Here is a 21,730-nt window from a genome sequence, read left to right on the forward strand (position 1 = left end):
GAGAGGGAATACCAAGCAGGCTCTGCTCTGTCAGCGCAGAGCCCAATGGGGGAGTTGCACTCATGAACTGTGAGATCATGACCTGAGCCAAAACCAGAAGTGGGACTCAACCCACTGAGCCACCCAGGTGCCCCTATAGTACTTACTTTTGCACTAACTGCAATGAATCATTTAATTATGAGACCCAGAAAGCAGACAAGCCTAAAATCAGTATTTATTTAACTATTATCAATTGTTTATACTGTCTATATGACCTTTTTTATTTCTAGAAAGGTCGTAGTAAAGAGTTATCTTTCTTAGTTCCAAATAGAGAAAAATGCCAGAAACTAATTGACTGAAAATTAAATAGCAAGTATATTCATATATTTATTTTCTTTCTTTTTTTAAATTTATTTAAATTCAAGTTAATTAACATATAGTGTAGTACTGGTTTCAGGGGTAGAATTTAGTGATTCATCGCTTATGTATAACACCCACTGCTTATCCCAACAAGTGCCCTCCTTAATGCCTATCACCTGTTTAGCCCAATCCCCCCCCAACCTCTCCTCCAGCAACCCTCAGTTTGTTCTCTATAGTTAAGAGTCTCTTATGGTTTGCCTCCCTCCCTGTTTTTATCTTATTTTTCTTTCCCTTCCCCTATGTTCATCTCTTTTGTTTCTTAAATTCCACATATGAATGAAATCATATGATATTTGTCTTTGACACACTTATTTCACTTACACTCTAGTTCCATCTAGATACATTGTTGCAAATGGCAAGATTTCATTATTTTTGATCACCCAGTAATATTCTTTGATGCAGTGCCTTTCAAGCGGTAGTTACTCAATAAAGTAAGAAAAGTCACAGGAGAGAAGAAGAGACAAGAGGAGAGAAGGAAATAGAAGAGAGAAGGAAGCTGAGAGAGGAGAAGGTAGAATGGCAGAACTGATATTATATTTTTTAATGCAAAGTCTTCCCCTGCTGTATACCTCCTTATTAAAGTCAAATTTGGGGCACCTGGGTGGCTTAGTTAGTTAAGGGCTGACTTCAGCTCAGGTTGCGATCTCAGAGTTCATGAATTCAAGCCCTGCATCTGGGTCTCTGCTGTGAACACAGAGCCTGCTTCAGATCCTCTGTCCTCCTCTCTCTCTCTGCCCCTCTCCCATTAATTCTTTCTCTCTCTCGCTCTCTTGCTCTCTCTCTGAAAAATACATAAACTTTAAAAAATTAGAATCAAATTCTACCTCTCTGAAAAGAAGTAATGCCCCCTTTCTAAATGTATAATCAGTCACGTACTCTAAAATGGAAATAAATTGTCCTCTTTAATACATGTAGTTATTTCTTTTTTTAAATTTTTTAATGTTTATTTATTTTCAAGAGAGAGAGAGAGAGATAGAGCATGAACAGAGGAGGGGCAGAGAGAGAGAAAAACACATAGAATCCGCAGCAGGCTCCAGGCTCTGAGCTGTCAGCACAGAGCCCGACATGGAGCTAGAACTCACAGACTGTGAGATCATGACCTGAGCTGAAGTTGGATGCTTAAACAACTGAGCAAGCCAGGTGCCTCCATCAAGTTATTTCTTTGATTTAATTCTGTAGCCATACAGTATCTGAAAGTAGGATGGAACATTTTTATCTGTCACAGAGCACTGATTACAAATAGCGTCTTAGATTTGTGGCTTATCATATGACAGACTCTGCCTCTACCCAAACCCTTTATGTTTTTGGTGATTTCATACATATAGCATATACAAATAAAACCAGCATAATAAAGTTATTGAGAAATAAAATTACACAGTTACAATGATAGGATAATATATGGACGTTTCCTGATTTATTCTTTTCTGTCACTGCACAGCAATAACTATCTGACATCGTGTAGTATCTTAAATTTACACTAAGATCCAGACATTACAATGTGTCTTAAAAACTAGACCTACTTATAAAATATAAAAGCATACTCATTATCTAATATTTACTCATAAAATAATAACCTAGGTTAGTAAGTTTAGATCATCAAAATTCTAGGTTACATATTTTAGCAGTTTTTAGTCAGTTGTGGGAGACTGTATTTTTCTTTAATTAGGTAAATATTACATATATATTTATATGTAAATATATATAATTTACTATATATAATATTTATATGCATATACACACATTATACACACACACATATATATATAATATTTACTTAATTATACACACACACACACACATGATTCAAGACCAAACTCAAACATACGCTTTAAACTAATAAGATTTATCAATTATAACCAAAGTCTATGAAAGAGAAAACAAAGGAAACAGGCAGCATGAGGGATTTAGAAATAGATAAATTCTGAAAGAAATCATTGTTCAAGATCTTCCTAATACTTCCTTTGTGGTTAATCTTGGAAGCTCTTCAGTTGTTGAGGGACTGTTCTTCTGAAACACCATCTCAGTTTGTCTGCTAGTGCTTTAAATACAATGCTATATATAAAACACCTCTTTTGACATTTTTACCTGAGCTTCTCTTCATTGCCTTCCATGTGTTAGGTTCAAAGTAAATGGCAAAGATGGAGTGAATCAATCCCATGAGACTCCTCTGCTTACACTGAAACAGATAGCAGAAGAAATACGAACATATGGGACCCAAACACTAGATTTTCAGTCACTAAATATATAACTAAAATAATGTTTACTATTATTTTTTTACCCTTTGAAAAAAGATTTGAATGAGGCTTCTACTCAGATAGCCAGACTTTTTCATATCCTCATGAGTGCCCCCTGACTAGCAATGTTAGGAAATGAATTCACAGTCCAATTTTCTATACACTAACAACAGATCTAAGTAGACCATTTCTATAGCAAAGGACTTACAGAGCTAAGCCAATATTAAAATGTCTTCAAAATCCATTAACCATGATTATCAATATTTTCCTTTCCATATTTCATGTGAAATCCTATCTGATATGGAGTCAGGGCAAATATTACATGCACTATTATTCAGGCAAAAAATTTTTATTCAGAAGGCATATAGTTTAGATGGTAGAAATAAGTTAGGAATGATAAATAAAGTTTAAGCTGCAGAGATTCTCAGAGCTAGTGAATATAATATCAGTTTTGATGCATACAGAGGACTGAAGAAAAGCAGTAACACAAATATATAAGACTAAGTGGCAGACTTTGAAAGAATATATGTAAGTTAAGGAAAATTGGCATGAACTCAGTATGCCAAGGGAAATCAACAGTAGGAAAGTATATAACTTTTAAATACAATTGAACTGCAGTTCAGAAAAATCAAAGTAAACCATCTCATTTTTTATATGTTCAGGCATTCTAAAAAAGGTCAGTAACTTTGCTTGAGATCCATAATTTGATATTTCAAAATTAATCATTTCTGACAAAATAATTTATATTGGCTATAGTTCTGAGGATGATTATTCTTTTCATATTTTTATGTAGTATAGATGACAATTGACCTTATTTTATCTTTAACAAAATATTGTTGTAATAAATATGCATAGAAGATAAGAGACAGTGGTTTACTTTTTAAGTAAGAGACTTTTAAGAGGAGAAAAGCTCTTTAATTAAAGGATGTATATTTTATACATTTCTGCAGCTGAGAATGTTGCCAGTTACCTTGAGTGAGGTGTGTGTGAATCAGTATTTGCATGTGCCCACTCAAACCAAAAGCTAATTATAAAGGGTATAGGAAAAACTGGATTAAGCATACAAAGTAAAATCCTGAATAAATTATTCAAAACATGAACTATGGTTAAAAAACAAAAAAGAAAAACTTTCATCTGGATTCCTAACTCCTGGATTCTTTGTTCCTTGACATTTGTGTGATTCCACCTAGGACCCAATAGCCCCTACTCAGTACTTACTTTATATGGTTCTCCCCAGAGAACCCTCCTCCTCGAAAGTGTGTGCATCTGCAAGCTTCAGAAGGAAACGCTGCAGAACTGCAACTATTAAAAAACTGGCATGGGAAATCTGGGGCAGGAATGGGCAGGAGAACAAGATTATTCTATCTCAGGACTGAGGAGTGGCATAGAGAAAAGAGAGTCACTGATAAATGACAGAGACCACTCCCAGCCAAGAGAAGCACAAGGAAAGTGATATGAGTAATTGTATTTCTAGTCATATCCCCAATAAACTACCCCTTTAAAATATCTGCACACTCTTATTGCTATGTTAGATGGTTATTTAAAAACACTTTTTGGGATATACTGATAGTTTCAAAACCTGTGCAAGAGGGGCTGGCCGGATAATGTTAATGTGTGTTTAGTCTGCTTCCTCTATGGCTTCAAGTCAGTAGGTTCCAAAGAGCACAGTTCTTTGACTTACTGAGGAAAAATACACAACAGGTTAAAAATAATTAAAAACTTACAGAAGACAATGTGAAGATGTTTCTTATCCCACATGGGATAAGAAAACTCAGGATGGGAGCATATACAAAATTGAAGGTATAATTCAAACTTTCAAATAATATCCAGTTTATGAAATCTTTAATCAATTGCAGAATTTATGAATTTAAGGACTCCTATAGAGTCCTGATGTTGTAATACAGGTCATGGACTCAGATTTCTAATGGATTATACTGTTTCTTGGTCAAAAATAACAGACTCTTCACCAAGAAAATAGACATATGATCATATATGTAAATATGTGCATACAATTTCAGGAGGTCTCTGGACATCTTGAAATCCATAAATGAAGAATCCTAGGTTCTTATAAACTCAATGTTTTAGAGAGTTATGTGTAGTTGACATAAATGAACATCATTATCCTCGTGTAAAATCGACAGTGCATTTAAAAGAAAAATTTTAAAAATAGAGCCGCAAGATGCATTTGATATCAAATTCTTGAACATTTATAAAGAGAATTTCAAGGGGAGGGGATAAGATGGCAGAAAAGCATGGAAGTTTTTTTGCATCTATCCTCTCTGAAATGCAGCCAGATCAACACTATCCATCTGCACACCTAGGAAACCATCTTGCACACCTAGGAAACTAATTTGAGGATTAACATAACAATCTGCACGACCTGAACCACAGAACTTAGCAGGGCTACTTCAAGGAACAAATCAAAGCACACCTGGTGGAGGGTCCAAAATGTCACTACGAGTAGGGTAATAAAATAGCCAAAGTCACAACAACAAAGAACAAGTAACAATCTCCCAAAAAAATACCTCCTGAACGGCCAGGCCCTGGACAGTGTATGACCATCATTTAATATAGCAGTGCTGGCAGGTGCAGAGCACACAACAAGCTTTTAGAACACATAAGGGACAGAAAACTCGCCAAAATGACAAAACAGAAGAATTCTCCTCAAAAGAAATTCCAGGAAATAGCAACAGCTAATTAATTTATCAAAACCAGTTTAACCAATATAACTGAACAAGAATTTAGAATAATAGTCATAAAATTAATTGCTGGGCTTGAAAAAAGCATAGAAGACAGCAGAGAATCTATTGCTACGGAGATCAAGGGACTAAAAAATAGTCATGATGAATTAAAAATGCTATAAATGAGGAACAAAATAAAATGGAGGTGATCACAGCATGGATTGAAGAGGCAGAAGAGAGAATAGGTGAATTAGAAGGTAAAATTATGGAAAAAAGAGGAAGCTAAGAAAAAGAGAAAAAAAATCCAGGAGTACTAGGGGAGAATTAGAGAACTAAGTGATGCAATCAAATGGAACAATATCCATATCATAGGAAATCCAGAAGAGAGAGAAAAAGGGGCTAAAGGTGTACTTGAACAAATCATAGCTGATAACTTCCCCGATCTGGGAAAGGAAATAGGCATTGAAATCCAAGAGGCACAGAGAACTCCCTTCAGACATAACTTCAATAGATCTTCTGCATGACATATCATAGTGAAACTGACAAAATACAAGGATAAAGAGAGAATTCTGAAAGCAGCTAGGGATAAACGGACCTTAACATACAAAGGTAGACACATGAGGGTAGTAGCAGACTTATCTACTGAAACTTGGCAGGCCAGAAAGGAATGGCAGGAAATCTTCAATGTGATTAACAGAAAAAATATGCAACCAAGAATCCTTTACCCAGCAAGTCTGTCATTCAGAATAGAAGGAGAGATAAAGGTTTTCGCCAACAAACAAAAACAGAAGGAATTCATCACCACTAACCAGCCCTACAAGAGATCCTAAGGAGGACTCTGTGAGTGAAAAGTTGCAAGAACCACAAAGTACCAGAGACACCACTACAAGCATGAAACCTCTACAGATATCACAATGACTCTAACCCATATCTTTCAGTAATAACACTGAATGTAAATGGACTAAATGCTCCAACCAAAAGATATAGGGTATCAGAATGGATAAAAAAACAAGACCCATCTATGTGCTATCCACAAGAGACTCATTTTAGACCTGAGGACACCTTCAGATTGAAAGTGAGGGGATGGAGAACTATCTATCATGCTACTGGAAGTCAAAAAAAAAAAAGGCAGAGTAGCCATACTTATATCAGACAAAGTAGACTTTAATTTAAAGGCTGCAACAAGAGATGAAGAAGGGCATTATATAATAATTACAGGGTCTATCCATCAGGAAGAACTAACAATTATAAATGTCTAAGCACCAAATGCGGCACACCCAAATATATAAAACAATCACAAACATAAGCAACCTCATTGATAAGAATGTGGTAAATGCAGGGGACTTTAATACTTCACTTACAACAATGGGTAGATCATATAGACAGAGAATCAATAAAGAAACAAGGGCCCTGAATGATATATTGGATCAGATGAACTTGACAGATATATTTAGAACTCTACACCCCAAAGCAACGGAAAATTGCTCATGTGCATTCTTCTCAGGTGCACATGGAACATTCTCCAAGGTAGATCACATACTGGGTCACAAAACAGCCCTTAATAAGTGTAAAATAACTGAGATCATACCATGCACACTTTCATATCACAATGCTATGAAACTTGAAATCAACCACAGAGAAAAGTCTGGAGAGCCTCCAAAAGCATGGAGGCTAAAGAACATCCTACTAAAGAATGAATGGGTCAACCACACAATTAGAGAAGAAATTTAAATATATGGAAACAAATGAAAATGATAATACAATCCAAACGCTTTAGGGTGCAGTAAGGCAGTCCTGAGAGGAAAATACATTGCAATCCAGACCTATCTCAAGAAACAAGAAAAATCCCAAATACAAAATCTAACAGTACACCTAAAGGAACTAGAAGCAGAATATCAAAGACACCCCAAACCCAGAAGAAGAAGAGAAATAATAAATAAACAATATAGAATCTAAAAAATAGTAGAGCAGGTCGATTAAACCAAGACTTGGTTTTATGAAAAAATAAACAAAATTGATAAACCTCTAGCCAGACTTCTCAAAAAGAAAGGAGAAAGGACCCAAATAGATAAAATCATGAATGAAAATGGAATTATTACAACAAATCCCTCAGGAATACAAGCAATTATCAGGGAATAGTATGAAAAATTATATGCCAATAAACTGCACAACCTGGCAGAAATGAACAAATTTCTAAACACCCATGCACTTCCAAAACTCAAATGGGAAGAAATAGAAAATTTGAACAGACCCATAACTAGTGAAGAAATTGAGTTAGTTATCAAAAATCTCTGGGGAATTCTACCAGACATTTAAAGCAGGATAATACCTATCCTTCTCAAGCTGTTCCAAAAATTAGAAAGGTAAGGAAAACTTCCAGACTCATTCTATGAAGCCAGCATTGCTTTGATTCCCAACCAGACAGAGACCCAGCAAAAAGAGAGAGCTACAGGCCAATATCCCTGATGAATATGAATGCAAAAATTCTCAACAAGATAGTAGCAAATCGAATTCAACAGCATATAAAAGAATTATTTACCATGATCAAGCGGGATTCATTCCTGGGCTGCAGGGCTGGTTCAATATTCACAAGTCAATCAAAGTGATACATCACATTAATAAAAGAAAAGATAACCATATGATCCTGTCAATCGATGCAGAAAAAGCATTTGACAAAATTCAGCATCCTTTCTTAATAAAGACCCTGGAGAAAGTCAGGATAGAAGGAACATACTTAAACATCATAAAAGCCATTTATGAAAAGCCCACAGCTAATACCATCCTCAGTGGGGAAAAACTGAGAGCTTTCCTCCTGAGAAAGGAACACGACAGGGATGTCCACTCTCACCGCTGTTGTTTAACATAGTGTTGGAAGTTCTAGCATCAGCAATCAGACAACAAAAGGAAATCAAATGCATCAAAATTCGCAAAGATGAAGTCAAGCTTTCACTTTTTGCAGATGACATGATACTATACATGGAAAACCTGATAGACTTCACCAAAAGTCTGCTAGAACTGATACACAAATTCATCAAAGTCACAGGATAAAAAATTAATGTACAGATCAGTTGCATTTTCATACACCAATAATGAAGCAACAGAAAGACAAACTGATCCCATTCATAATTGCAACAAGAATCATATAATACCTAGGAATACACCTAACCAAAGATGTAAAAGATCTGTATGCTGAAAACTACAGAAAGATTATGAAGGAAATTGAAGAAGATACAAAGAAATGGAAAAATATTCCATACTCATGGATTGGAAGAATAAATATTGTTAAAATGTGAATATTACCCAAAGCAATCTACACATTAAATGCAATCCCGATCAAAATTGCACCAGCATTCTTCTTGAAGCTAGAACAAGCAATCCTAAAATTTGTGTGGAACCACAAAAGGCCCCAAATAGCCAAAGTAATTTTGAAGAAGAAGACCAAAGCAGGAGACATCACAATCCCAGACTTCAGCCTCTACTACCGAGATGAATCATCAACAAAGAATGGTATTGGCACAAAAACAGACACATACACCAATGGAAAAGAATAGAGACTCCAGAATTGGACCCACAAATGTATGGCCAACTAATCTTTGACAAAGCAGGAAAGAATATCCATTGGAAAAAAGACCGTCTCTTTAACAAATGGTGCTGGGAGAACTGGATAGCAACATGCAGAAGAATGAAACTAGACCACTTTCTCACACTGTTCACAAAAAGAAACTCAATGTGGATGAAGAACCTGAATGTGAGACAGGAGACCATCAAAACCCTAGAGGAGAAAGCGGGAAAAAACCTCTCTGACCTCAGCTGCAGCAATTTCTTACTTGACACATCTCCAAAGGCAAGGGAATTAAAAGCAAAAATGAACTATTGGGACCTCATGAAGACAAAAAGCTTCTGCACTGCAAAGGAAACAATCAACAAAACTAAAAGGCAACTGATGGAATGGGAAAAGATATTTGCAAATGACATATCAGACAAAGGGCTAGTATCCAAAATCTATAAAGAACTCACCAAACTCCACACCCGAAAAACAAATAATCCAGTGAAGAAATGGGCAGAGGACATGAATAGACACTTCTCTAAAGAAGACATCCAGATGGCCAACAGGCACATGAAAATATGCTCAACGTTACTCCTCATCAGGGAAATACAAATCGAAACCATACTGAGATTCCACCTCCCAACAGTCTAAGTGGCTAAAATGAAGAAATTAGGAGACTATAGATGCTGGCCAAGATGTGGAGAAATGGGAACCCTCTTTCACTGTTGGTGGGAATGCAAACTGGTGCAGCCACTCTGGAAAACAGTGTCGAGGTTCTTCAAAAAATTAAAAATAGAAATACCCTATCACCCAGCAATAGCACTGCTAGGAATTTACCCAAGGGATACAGGAGTGCTGATGCATAGGGGCACTTGCACCCTAATATTTATAGTAGCACTTCCAGCACTAGCCAAATTATGGAAAGAACCTAAATGTCCATCAACTGACGAATGGATAAAGAAGATGTGGTTTATACGTACAATGGAATACTACTTGGCAATTAGAAAGAATGAAATCTGGCCATTTGTAGCAACATGGATGAAATGGAGAGTATTATGCTAAGTGAAATAAGTCAGTCAGAGAAAGACAGATACCATATGTTTTCACTCATATAGGATTCTGAGAAACTTAGCAGAAGACCATAGGGGAGGGGAAGGGGGAAAAAAAGTTACAGTGAGGGAAGGAGGCAAACCATAAGAGACTCTTAAATACTGAAAACAAACCGAGGGTTTACGGAGGGTGGGAGAGAGGGGAGAGTGGGTGATGTGCATTGAGGAGGGCACCTGTTGGGATGAGCATTGGGTGTTGTATCGAAACCAATTTGACAATAAATTATATATATATATATATATATATATATATATATATATACACACACACACTCATAGAAAATGGAAAAAAAGAGAATTTCTATTCTTTTCCGAGAAAAACATGAAAGATATTAAGTCTTTAAGTAATCTCCACATTTTTTACTAGTTCTTTTTACTTCTACTTTACTAGTGTTTTTTTACTATTTTCAGAATCTTTAAATACTATTAGCTTTTGACCTTAGTTATTATACATTCTTATTGGCATAAATGCGACTTTTATCTTAATATAATTTAAGAAGTTTGAATCTTAAAAATCCGGACCTTATTTATATGGCTGTTTAAATTCTCAGTTGAGAATATATGTCTACTCCCTAGAAATCTTCATGTTTTATTATTACAAATTGTGTCCTCTTTTTTGATGCTATTCAAAGAAACTATCAACACTTTCAAAAGATTCATCCTGGAATCATTTTCTTGTCACAAAGAGAAATTCTAAAAAAAAACTTTATACAGCTTGCTAAATTAACTGGGTCTCCACGTGAATTAGTGTTTAATTTCTGTGTTGGTTGGAATTGCTGTCTTTGTGTTTACACCTTAATTGGAAACACGATAAGTAACTGAGCTGCTCAAATGTCTTTTCCTCTCCCAGAGGGCTGTATGCATGCCCTCATGGGCTGCTGGGCCACTTGTGAACATAAATAAGTGGGGATAGACCAACCCTGTTATAAAACTTGTCACATCGCAGCATTCTTTTGCCTTGTAGGACAAAGCACAGTGGAAGGTGCCCGTGGCACAATGTAGGGTTTTCATAGTTGGGTTCACAGAGGTCTTAAAAGAAAGTTTAATTAGCAAAACTGAACTTTCTTTTTTTTTTTTTTAAATTAAACTCCTTATAAGAATTACAGAAAAGGCTCAAAAATAAGTAGTAACTTTCCTGGAAGGGAAAAAGGAACGTAGTTGGTAGTTTAACTTATATATGTGTTTCATTTAAGAAATACTTTCTCCGTTGTTAAAAATCTCACCATAAATAACCTATGTAGCTAGAATTAAATCTGTCCTCTCTGGACATTTGCTTTATTTTTAGATTTTGTGTTGATTTTCTTTTGATTAGCAAATGGTACAGAAGACCAAAACGCTGAATATTTGATTAGTTGTATAACCATAAGACACTTATGAAACCAGAAATAAAGGATACCATTTGAAACACTACTGGAAAATATGCTACCTTCTCTCAAAAGCTTCAAGACTCTCTTAAAATATTTCCTTGAAGGATCCTCAGCATTATTATCATCAATTGATGCTTAAGAATGGGGAAAGCAAAATCTAAAGGTTTTTTTCCAGCAAGTTTCCTTAGCCTGTATTGCCTGTTTATATAGAATATTATAGAGATTTATGAGGCTTTAAAATCCAAGAACTTCTCAGGGTGCCTGGGTGGCTCAGTTGGATAAGCATCTGACTCTTGGTATTGGCATATGTCATGATCTTGTGGTTTTCCTGAGTTCAAGCCCCTCATCAGGCTCCATGCAGACAGTGCAGAGCCTGCTTGGAATTCTCTGTATCCCTCTCTCTGCCCCTCCGCCCCCTGCATCATCTCTGTCTCTAAATAAATAAATAAATACATACATACATACATACATAAATACATAAATAAATAAATAAATAAATAAATAAATAAATAAAACCTTAAAATCCTGCAACTTCTCAAGGACAAAACATCTTTGGGAGCAACACAGTGCCCAGTCCATAATGCGTTTCCAGAATGTGTTTCTAAGATGAGGCACAGATATTTAGGGTAATGCTTTATGTCTTCAAATTACTAGTGGAGACCCAAGTATCATTTGGGGGTATCAGAAGATGGTCAAGAACTCAGACCCTGGGGCTAGATCTCCTGCATTCAAGTCTTGGCTCTGCCAGTTGCTCACTGTGCATCCTTGGGCAAGTTGCTTAAACTCTCAGTGCATCCGTAATCTGAGCTGTTAAACTGAACTAGTATTTATCCTCACCACAGGGGTTGGTATGAGGGTTAAATGAGGTCACACCTGTAAAACCCTTAGAATAGTGCATGGCATATTGAAAAACTTATTTTTTAAAGTTAGCCATTTATTACATATGTGCTGACTTAGATGTAGTATCTATTTTTAAATTACCTACACAAAAGTGTTTCACAGAAAATAAAACAAGAACAAAGGCAGCATAAAATTATTTATTTGTCACATGGTTTAATTCAGTTTTGAACTTAGGTATTACATAGTATTTCAAGTCATGAGAATGCTCTGATGCATTTTGTTCCTTCCTACCTAGTGGTAATTAAATAATTGATTGGTGTATAATCAATCATTTCACTATAGTTGAAAGGAAAAAGTCATAAACCAGATCGTTTTAAAACACGTACCTTTAATTTTATCATTGCCATAACACTTTTGTAAATATGGATGTAATAAAAAAAACAAGAGAGCCACTCTTAAAAATTCATATGTTATTAAAATTTTGCAATATGGTTAGTGTCTTAGAGTGAAAACAAAATCTAACATTAGGCATCATTGGCAGTAACTTTCATTGTCAACAAGACATGTCTAATTACAGAGAAGTCTTTTTTCCCATATGGTAATTTTCAGTAGGCAGGATAGTACTGAATATTACTGAAGTTAATTGATGCAGATGGTATGCCACTGTTCTCTGGAACTGGCAGGAAAATTACGTCTCATTTCTCAAACCTCACACCTTTTATTTACTCTGAAACAAATCTAGATGAAGAAATGCTACAGATTTCACAAATGTAGTCCCTCCTCCTAATTTCTGCTCAGCGATTTTATCATTGGGTAAAATAATTTATTCTTCATCATTTTTCAGAGCATTTGGATGCCTTCTAAATTTAAAAAATAAAATAAAGAAACTAAGAGAAAACATGGAACCAAATCAACAGAGTCATCATGTAGATTCAGGAATTTCAAATAGATTTAAGATTAAAACCAATTCCAAATTAAGCAAAAAAACACGTTACAGGTACAAATGTGTAGAGTACAAAAGACAGCATAGCTTGTTAATGGGGATAAGAATCTATTTCTTACAGAAGCTATTCCAAAGAAACTATGTATTATAGTGTGTCATTAATAAAATACCCATTTTGATTATTTTACTCTAGGAGAAACCATCTTGTTCTTTAAAACAACTTCAAACCTGTCAATTTCAGGTGTGTAGGATTTAAGTAGACTTCTGAGGCCATCAAGAAAGCTCCTAAATATACTGACATAGCCATTTTTGGTTATGAACCTTTTTAACTCCGAAAACCACTTCTTAGTTTAGGACTTAACATCAAGCCAGTAAGGTAGGATATGATATTTGCATTTATCCATTCATTCTTTAAGCTGTTATTGGGTGATTCAGTATTTAGTATAATGTACTATTCCCTGTGTTTTAAACACATTTTCTCATTTAATCTCACTTCTCACACAATAGAGGAAGTGTTATTATTATGTAATAATATGTAATATACAAATATACATGAATGAAGAGACAGGCAGTAGCGTGAGTTATGAAAAGTCACTTGCCCAAAGTGGAAAAGTCTTTAATATCATATTATCTAATACTAATCCCACAACTTCTAATTGCACTGTGCAGAGCACACAAGGTGTAAGGTAACCAACTATCCCAATTTGCCTGAGACATAAGAATTTCAGTGCCAAAACTGAGAATTTACTGTATTATATAAAACATGTAACTAGTGGTGATTTTTACTTTGCCATAGGATATAAAAGAATTTTCATGTCCATACCAAACTATAATAAAATATGGAAATGATCCACTTTTGTAAAACTTTTTGTTACATAGTGGGCAACTATAATAAGGGGAAAGCGGATAATTGTGCACAGAAAGGAAGGAAAGTAAATGTACACCAACATTTTTAAGTGCCAACTATTGCCAGACACTGTGCTAATTATGTTGTCTCATCTAATTCTTTGAAAACCATATAATATTATGCTCATTTTTTAAATGCAAAAACTGAAAGAACAAAAATAACTTGTCCAAGATCATGAAGTGAATAGGTAGCAGAGCTAAATTTTGAAGTTTTCTTTCTTCAAAACCATATATTTTACAATGAAAATAATTTAAAATTTATTGATTTGCCATCCTGTAATTTCAATAACTCTTTTCTTGGCCTAGAATCAGTCATAAAGAACATCTTTATATGTGTTCCTTCTGGCATTGCATTTTAAAAAATGAAATTGAGTACCTATTAGGTGCCTAATTCTGTGCTCAATAGTGAATTTACTGAGAAGAACTAAGCACACTTCCTGACCTCCAGGGCATTTTATACAGGGAGGCAGACACCTACACAGCAAATACCAATTCCATACCATAAGTGTATCACATACACTTGATTAAGATATAAAAGGAGGAGAAAGTAAACAATCAGTTCTTCCTAAAAGGGAAAGTGATTCATAGAATTGACAGTGGAGACAGTATTTAAGTTCTACTTTTTCTTTTTTAAGTATATGATTTTACCAAGTGGAAACAGTGAGAAGGCAGTCTTCCAAGGAAGACAGGGAGGTACAAGTAAAGCCAACTTCATGAATTATGAGTCCCCTAGATAATTTGAAAACCAGGAGTTAGGGAACTAGTGGGAGGTAAAAGATGACACTAGAACAAAGGCAGAGAAGAGATTGTGAAGGAATTTATTGCCAAGCAGTGTAGATTTTAATTCTGCAGCAAACAAGACAATAAGTAAAGCAAGTTCTAAAAGGAGGGTATGAAACATTAGCCCTTTATAGTAATTGACTGTTTACCTATTTCCGTTCTCCTTTTCACTATACACTCCACGAGAGCAAGGACCTGGTATTGATTGTGTTTCTTCAGAAACTAGAAGAGTACTTATATATAGTAGGCACTAAAAAAAAAAAAAAAAGTTGGATCATTCTTTGAAACAGTGATTATATAAGTATTAACAAGTACAACCAGCAAATGATTATTGTAATAAGTGAAGCAAGAGAAAATAAAGGCAAAATATGGGCAGTGATAATAGATTTTGTATAGAATCAGCACAACTTAGTAACTCATGGACAGGGGTTTGATAAAGTGAAAAGTCCAATATTAAAATGGGATTTCAAACCTGGGTAACTAAGTAGATGGTGATGTTTTAACCCCAACAGGAATATAGGAGGGAAAGCAGGTTCAGGGGAAATATTAAGATTTTATTTGAATCCCTTAAAGTTAAGATTCACATGGGACATGATCTGATAATCACCAGTCAACAGTATAAGGGAAAAATAATTCCCCAATTTTAGTACTTATCTGGTGAATAAAAATAATTATTTAATATATTATAACTTTGTTCAAATTTATGTCATCCATATCTTTTGAATGCCTTAGAGGGATAAGAAAAGTATTTATTATCAAATCCATTTGAGATCATTATAATTCACTATCTCTACAGCAGAAACAGGGGAGGTAGAAATAGATTAAGTAACTGGCTCCAAAGTCCTGAATTGCACCTGGGGAGGGGATAAATACAGGCAATGTAACCGTCAATCCAAATTATCACCACAAACTTTATTATGTGGTAGATAAAATATAGACATGATATAATGTTAAATAAACTAAAATTGTTTTAAACCTACAATAGAGTTTGGGGGTCATTGTGATTTCTTTAGATTCTTGATATTACTGACATCATATTAGAAATGGCCAAGCTGATACAAAATTCTACATCCAGTACAAACTCATTGCTTATATGAAAATGTTAAATCCCTGTAATCTCCTTCTTTCACATACCTTCTTGAGGCAAACAAATAAACAAACAACACTATTTCACTTGCAAAATGTTTTCCCTAGAACATTTAAAGAATTCCTTTATTTTGTTTTCTTTAACAACAGCACAAGAAAAATATACTCTTATCACTATATGGTTTCTCAACACCACCCATATCAAAATCATCTTAAGTATTAGGAAACTATAAATTTGAAAAAAAAAATCATTAGTCAATAGTACATTAAAGTCCCAGTTAAAGGAAGTAATTTTTGTCTAAAATAGAAAAAGATGATCTGGGATTTTGTGATTCATTGTGTTCAGGATATAAGTGATTTCTTACAGGGTTTTGATTCCAATGTAATTTAACATACCAATAAACATTTCTGGGCTACTTTTTGAAGGAAAATGAAAGAAATTAACTTTTTTGTGTGACTTCAAGAAGTGTTTTTGAAAATTTCTTAAAGCAAGCCATTGAGACTTCTAAAAAAAAGTCTAGGGATGTTGAGACTTGACTAACATTCAAGAATCCTGGAGTTTGTCCATTGACTTCAGTACAAAGCAAATAGTAAGTTAATTCTGTAACATGAGGCACTTGGGGAAGTGGCCAAAATTGGAAAACAGGTGAGAAAAGCTGAAATGTTTTGAAACTATAAAAATAGAATCACCTCCAAATATATTTTCCAAGAGCAATAATGTATTGTATAATTTTTACATATTTAAAAATATAACAGACAAAGCACTGTTGCCAATAGGATTCTCTCACCTAGCCACATATTTGAATACCATCCTTTCATAATTTCCCTATACTTATCTATTTTGTTGATTATAAAATGTAATCATAGACTATAAAGTTGCTTGTAATCTTCACAGTGTAACTAACCCTCCTATAGAAAATCACTAGGAAACAAATAACAGGTTAGATTCCAGCAGTATTCTAATAAAACAACTCCTTAGTTTAATAATAGCAGCTCTAAATTGGCATTACTGCACAAAATACAAAAGATGCAGAGCTCAGGTGGGAAGCTTATAATTCACAAGAAACCAGGGGAGTCTTCATTTGACTCTTTATTATCTTTAATGAGAAGATGAAACTTGTCACTAATGAATTTTAAGATTGTATAAAGTGTCTCCCAAGGAGTTATAGATAGAACTAATTTCAAAGTACTTGGTATTCACATAGATTAGAATCTTGCTGAAATACTTCAGTGTTACTCTCTGAGGAATTACGAAGTCATTGAGAAAAATCAACTCGTTACTATAAAGCACCTACTCTGCTCAGCCTTACGGGAGGTAGCTTTGAGAAACCTAATGAATGGGGGGAGACATAGCATCTATGGGAAAATAAGAGAGAAAAACAACCTAATATAGAACATTTCACATTCATAGTTTCACATTGCACATTTCATAGTGCAGACAATAGATGTGATGGGAATGCCACTAGAGGAAATATCACCATGGGGACTTTCACGGAAGAGGTGTGAGGTGAGATCAGGGAGAAACAAATTGGGAAATAATCCTGGCAGGGGAATACCAAAAGGGAAAGGAGAGGAGGCAGGATTGAACCAGTATAGATGATAATAACAACAAATGGAGCAGGAGAAGACAGAGCTAGTTGGGAGAGATGAGGTCCAGCAAAGGAGGATAAGCCTTACGGCTTTGATCTATAAATTATGTCTGAGAGGCACCTATGGCATAAAAGTTAAGAGCTTAAACTCTGAGACAGACTACTCGACACTGCCACTTAGCTCTTTGATGGGCAAGTGCTTTAATTTTCTATCTCAATTTCCTTATCTGTGTAATAAGGCTAATAATAATTTGTATTAATACAAGCAAAGTGCTTGCAAGCTCTTTTGTATCAAAACTGACATTCTTAGGGAGAGGTATATATATGTTTCTCTGGCAGCATGGTCAAGGTAGATTGAAAAGGTTAACTCTGGGTAGGTGAACTCAGGCAGTCACTGTAGTAACCCAGCATTTCCCCTTAACATTCATGATCCATTACAATTGAAACTGGAATACCGGTCTCAGAATTTCCATATAGAAGTATAAAAAATGATCTTTTATTTTCCCTACCTTGCTAACCAAGTGTTTGCATCCAGCTCCTGTTTCCAAGCTCTCTGAAACCAATGGCCAAATAAAAGATTTCATGACAAAGTGTCAGATTTAAAATCTGGATCTTCTAGTTCCTTGCTACAATAGTGCTGACAGTTCATTTGACCTCAGGATTTTCTGATAAAGTTCTATATCTGTGTTTGGGTGAAAGTAATGACTTTGAGGAACATTATGGAAATCCACCAAAATGGGAAATTTCTTTGGATTCTAATACTATGCATGATAAATTGGGAGCTTTATTACTACATTTAACCTTTAGCACATCTTTCTTTAAAATATAGATTCAAATGTAAAATCTAGCATTTGCAGACATTTTACTAATTTGTTACAGTCACCCCTTTTAACCCACAAGGCTTTGAGTTCATAACAGAGACATGAATTACAATATGAGGTCTAATATTTCCATCATTGGTACACATAATTTCTTTCCAGATCTTCTTTGTACTTACGAGGAAAAAATGTGCACAGTGCAGATTCAATTGCTAAAAATTTCAATGAGAAGCAAGGAATATAGAAGTAAAAAATAAATATGTCATATATGTTTATTTCGGGTAAATATTTTCTCTTCATCTGAAATTAGTTTATCTTTTAAACTTGAGCAATTTGGCAGAACAAATAGATTATTTTCTTTGAAACAAATCTATTTATGTCAAATATTCTACCTAATAGAGGTATTGGGAACTGTAGCAATTGCAAATAGATATGATAAAGAAGAAATAAATGATGTTCAGTTTCTGATTTTAGCTTCTGTTACTAGACTAAAAAATCAGAGCTACTTATTTTCATGCACTGCCATCAATGTTTTGTTGATCTAATCTATGTCCAATAAAGACATGATCAAGAACTATTTCAAAGCCCACCAGCTTGGTAGCATTCATCAATCTACTGACATTTTTCTACTTAAAAGTCCTTAAAAGCAGACTATGACTAATGGTTTATAATTTCTTACAGAGAATTTATGAATTTCTCCTTTCCTCTTTGCCCTAGGAATATTTCAGAAATGCCCAGTCTAATGTAATTCAGCCACAGTGTCCTCACCACTATAGGACAAGGTGTTCTGCAAGTGCCAGGGCAGCTACAGGGACTGCTTAAACCCTGCCTTCAGCTTGTTTGTGATCTTTTAGGAAAAGCTCAGGACAAAACAACATAATATAAACAAGTGATTGCAGGGCTTCAGAAAAGGAAATGCTTAATTCCTTTGTAATTTGTATTCCTTATATGAACTCAACAGAAATGATGCCATAAAAAAAGGGGAGATGCCTACATGTAATAGGGAGACTTTTGTAGAAGCACGTTGGCAAATGAAGTTTCTATTAATAAAATACAAATAATTTAGCTGCCACAGCTGGAAATCTCTTACTGCAGCACATATTTCCGTAATTGCTCTAATCCTTGTGTGTTCTTTTGCTCTTTTTGCAGGCAGACCAGTAATGATTGTGGTGGAATATATGGAGAATGGATCCCTAGACTCCTTTTTACGGGTGAGGTGTTCTTTTCTGATGGCATTTAAATAAGATATTCTGAGTTCTAGATTTAAATCATTTATCATAAATTAATTTTTACATAATGTTATTCATGGATTTTTCCATGAAGAATAGCAACATTTTCTCTAGGGTGCATTTCTCCGATACTGTGATACATTAGTGTGTTACCAATGGGAGGAGTATATACATATAATAATATAATTGATTTCTCCTATAAATTCACATGCCTTATTAATATATATATATTTCCAAATGATGTTATAAAGAGATTAAATGAAACTCAGTTGTCTCACATAAACATTCATTTTGTTTTATCACATTTAACTATTCAGCATGATGTTTTATGCATGATCTATAATGCTGAGCCCCTTAAATTGATGTATATTTACGAATAATGACTCAAGTTCATATCAGAAAACTGGTTTTATCACTCTTAAGTTTGTTTGCCTGACTTTCAGAAAACAAAAGAAAAAAGAAAAAACCCTAGCAGAGATTTTTTTCAGAACAAAAAATTTTAAAGCATTCTTTTTAAAATGACTTATCCTTGAAAGTATGGTGTATACAAAAATCATTTGTCTCACATAGTAGTAGAGAATAACAGAGCAATCTTAAAGTTATATTTCAAATGTATTTATAATGTCTTTAATATTTAAAAAGCCATCATATGCTACAAAAATACTCACTGATAGTAAAAAAAAAAACAGAATACAAAAAATAATTACTACAGTAAATATTTTTCATCCCCAGCAGAGGTCACATATTTGAATGTCATTGTATTCTCAAATATTCATCTATCTGCAGAGATATGGCCATTTTCTTACTTATAACATGACTGGACTTTTGCTATTTGGAATATATTATATTATTTTTTATCTTCACTTTCATAGGATAAAAACAGTCTCAAGCATTCTTTCTTCATTTAATTTTTTGTTCTATGTTATTTGGTTAAGTTCTGCGTCTTACCTTCTTTTTTTAAATCTCATTTTCATTTATTTTTCTTGAGTTCATGCCCTCTTTTTCTGACTTCTCTCAATATTAGCAGTAATGATATATTTACCCTGTGACTGGACTTGATGCCCAGATTCAATGCCGGAAGCTGAATTCAGCAAAATCGTCAAGTTATTACAGAGCAATACTCCTCACACAATGCAGGCTCTCAACCAAGAATGCTTTTTAAAGCAAAATGAAATTCATAGGTGTTTGGGGACATGAACTATTTGTTTTTATTTTTTCTGTAGCCATTCTCAGGATGTTATTTTATAACTTGTATTCATTTCTCCTGTAAATGTGCTAAATTATTTTAGAATAAATTATCAGGACCACCTATGGTACTTTGAAATGCATGTATAGTTAGGACCTTCCATTATGTTTATTCAAAAACTCATTCTTATCAGACATATACCAACATGACTTATTCTCTAATGATGCTTGGGATAAGTTATGGATTTTTTTTTTTTTTTGCATCAACTATACCCTAGAGCTGAATATAATGGCAAATAAATGCAGCACATACTCAATCTAAATTGCTCTTGAAAATGGGATCAAATGACTGCCACAGCAAATTAGGAAAGAATTCTTAGCTTCAGATATCCTTTTTATCCTGCTGAATCATGAATTAATTAAAATATATTATAAAGAAAATATAATAGCTTATCAATAAAATATTTATGTAGAAGCATCTTGATACCTGTTTATAAGTGGTATATTTCATGATTTAAAATTTAAAAACTAATATTTTTTGACCTTTGTACATTATATAGGTAAGACGCCACACAGTCTGGGAAAGAATAGATGTTCAGTTAATGGTGGCTATCATTACCACTGCTGTAAGAATCTGAATGTCAATATATGCCAGATCATCTTGGTTCTATCCCTCCCAGCTATGTGACCTTGTGACTTGGGAAAGTTACTAACTTCTCTGTGCCTCTGCTTACTTATCTATAAAATGGGAATATTAACAGCATCTACCTCATACAAGTGTCATTGAGTTGATTATTTTAAAGCTTATAAAATAATACATAACACACTAAGTGGTAGAGTGATCATTCAAACTCAAGTCTCTGACTCAAAAAGCCATGTTCTCATACACTTTTTTAAATAAAATTACTTATTCTTTTTATAAGTTCACTGCCATAGCCCATGTGAACTTGTCTCCTGTCTGCACATAGAATTTCTATTAAGATAAAAATCGCATGCATGAGAAAGAAAAAAAAAAAA

General features: G+C 34.3%; 1 protein-coding gene across 6 annotated transcripts in view; it reads left to right on the top strand.

Annotated features, from left to right (window-relative positions):
* EPHA6 (EPH receptor A6) overlaps nucleotides 1-21,730 on the top strand; it is an 868,919-nt gene that overhangs the window by 726,345 nt on the left and 120,844 nt on the right. For all 6 annotated transcript variants that reach the window (XM_040484252.1, XM_040484254.1, XM_040484253.1 and 3 more), the window contains one exon: nucleotides 19,449-19,510. In XM_040484252.1, the coding sequence (XP_040340186.1) occupies nucleotides 19,449-19,510 (62 nt within the window). The remainder of the gene's footprint in view (nucleotides 1-19,448; nucleotides 19,511-21,730) is intronic.

Source organism: Herpailurus yagouaroundi, unplaced genomic scaffold, assembly GCF_014898765.1.
Source record: "Herpailurus yagouaroundi ecotype Mexico unplaced genomic scaffold, PumYag 162, whole genome shotgun sequence".
NCBI classification, from domain to species: Eukaryota; Metazoa; Chordata; class Mammalia; order Carnivora; family Felidae; genus Herpailurus; species Herpailurus yagouaroundi.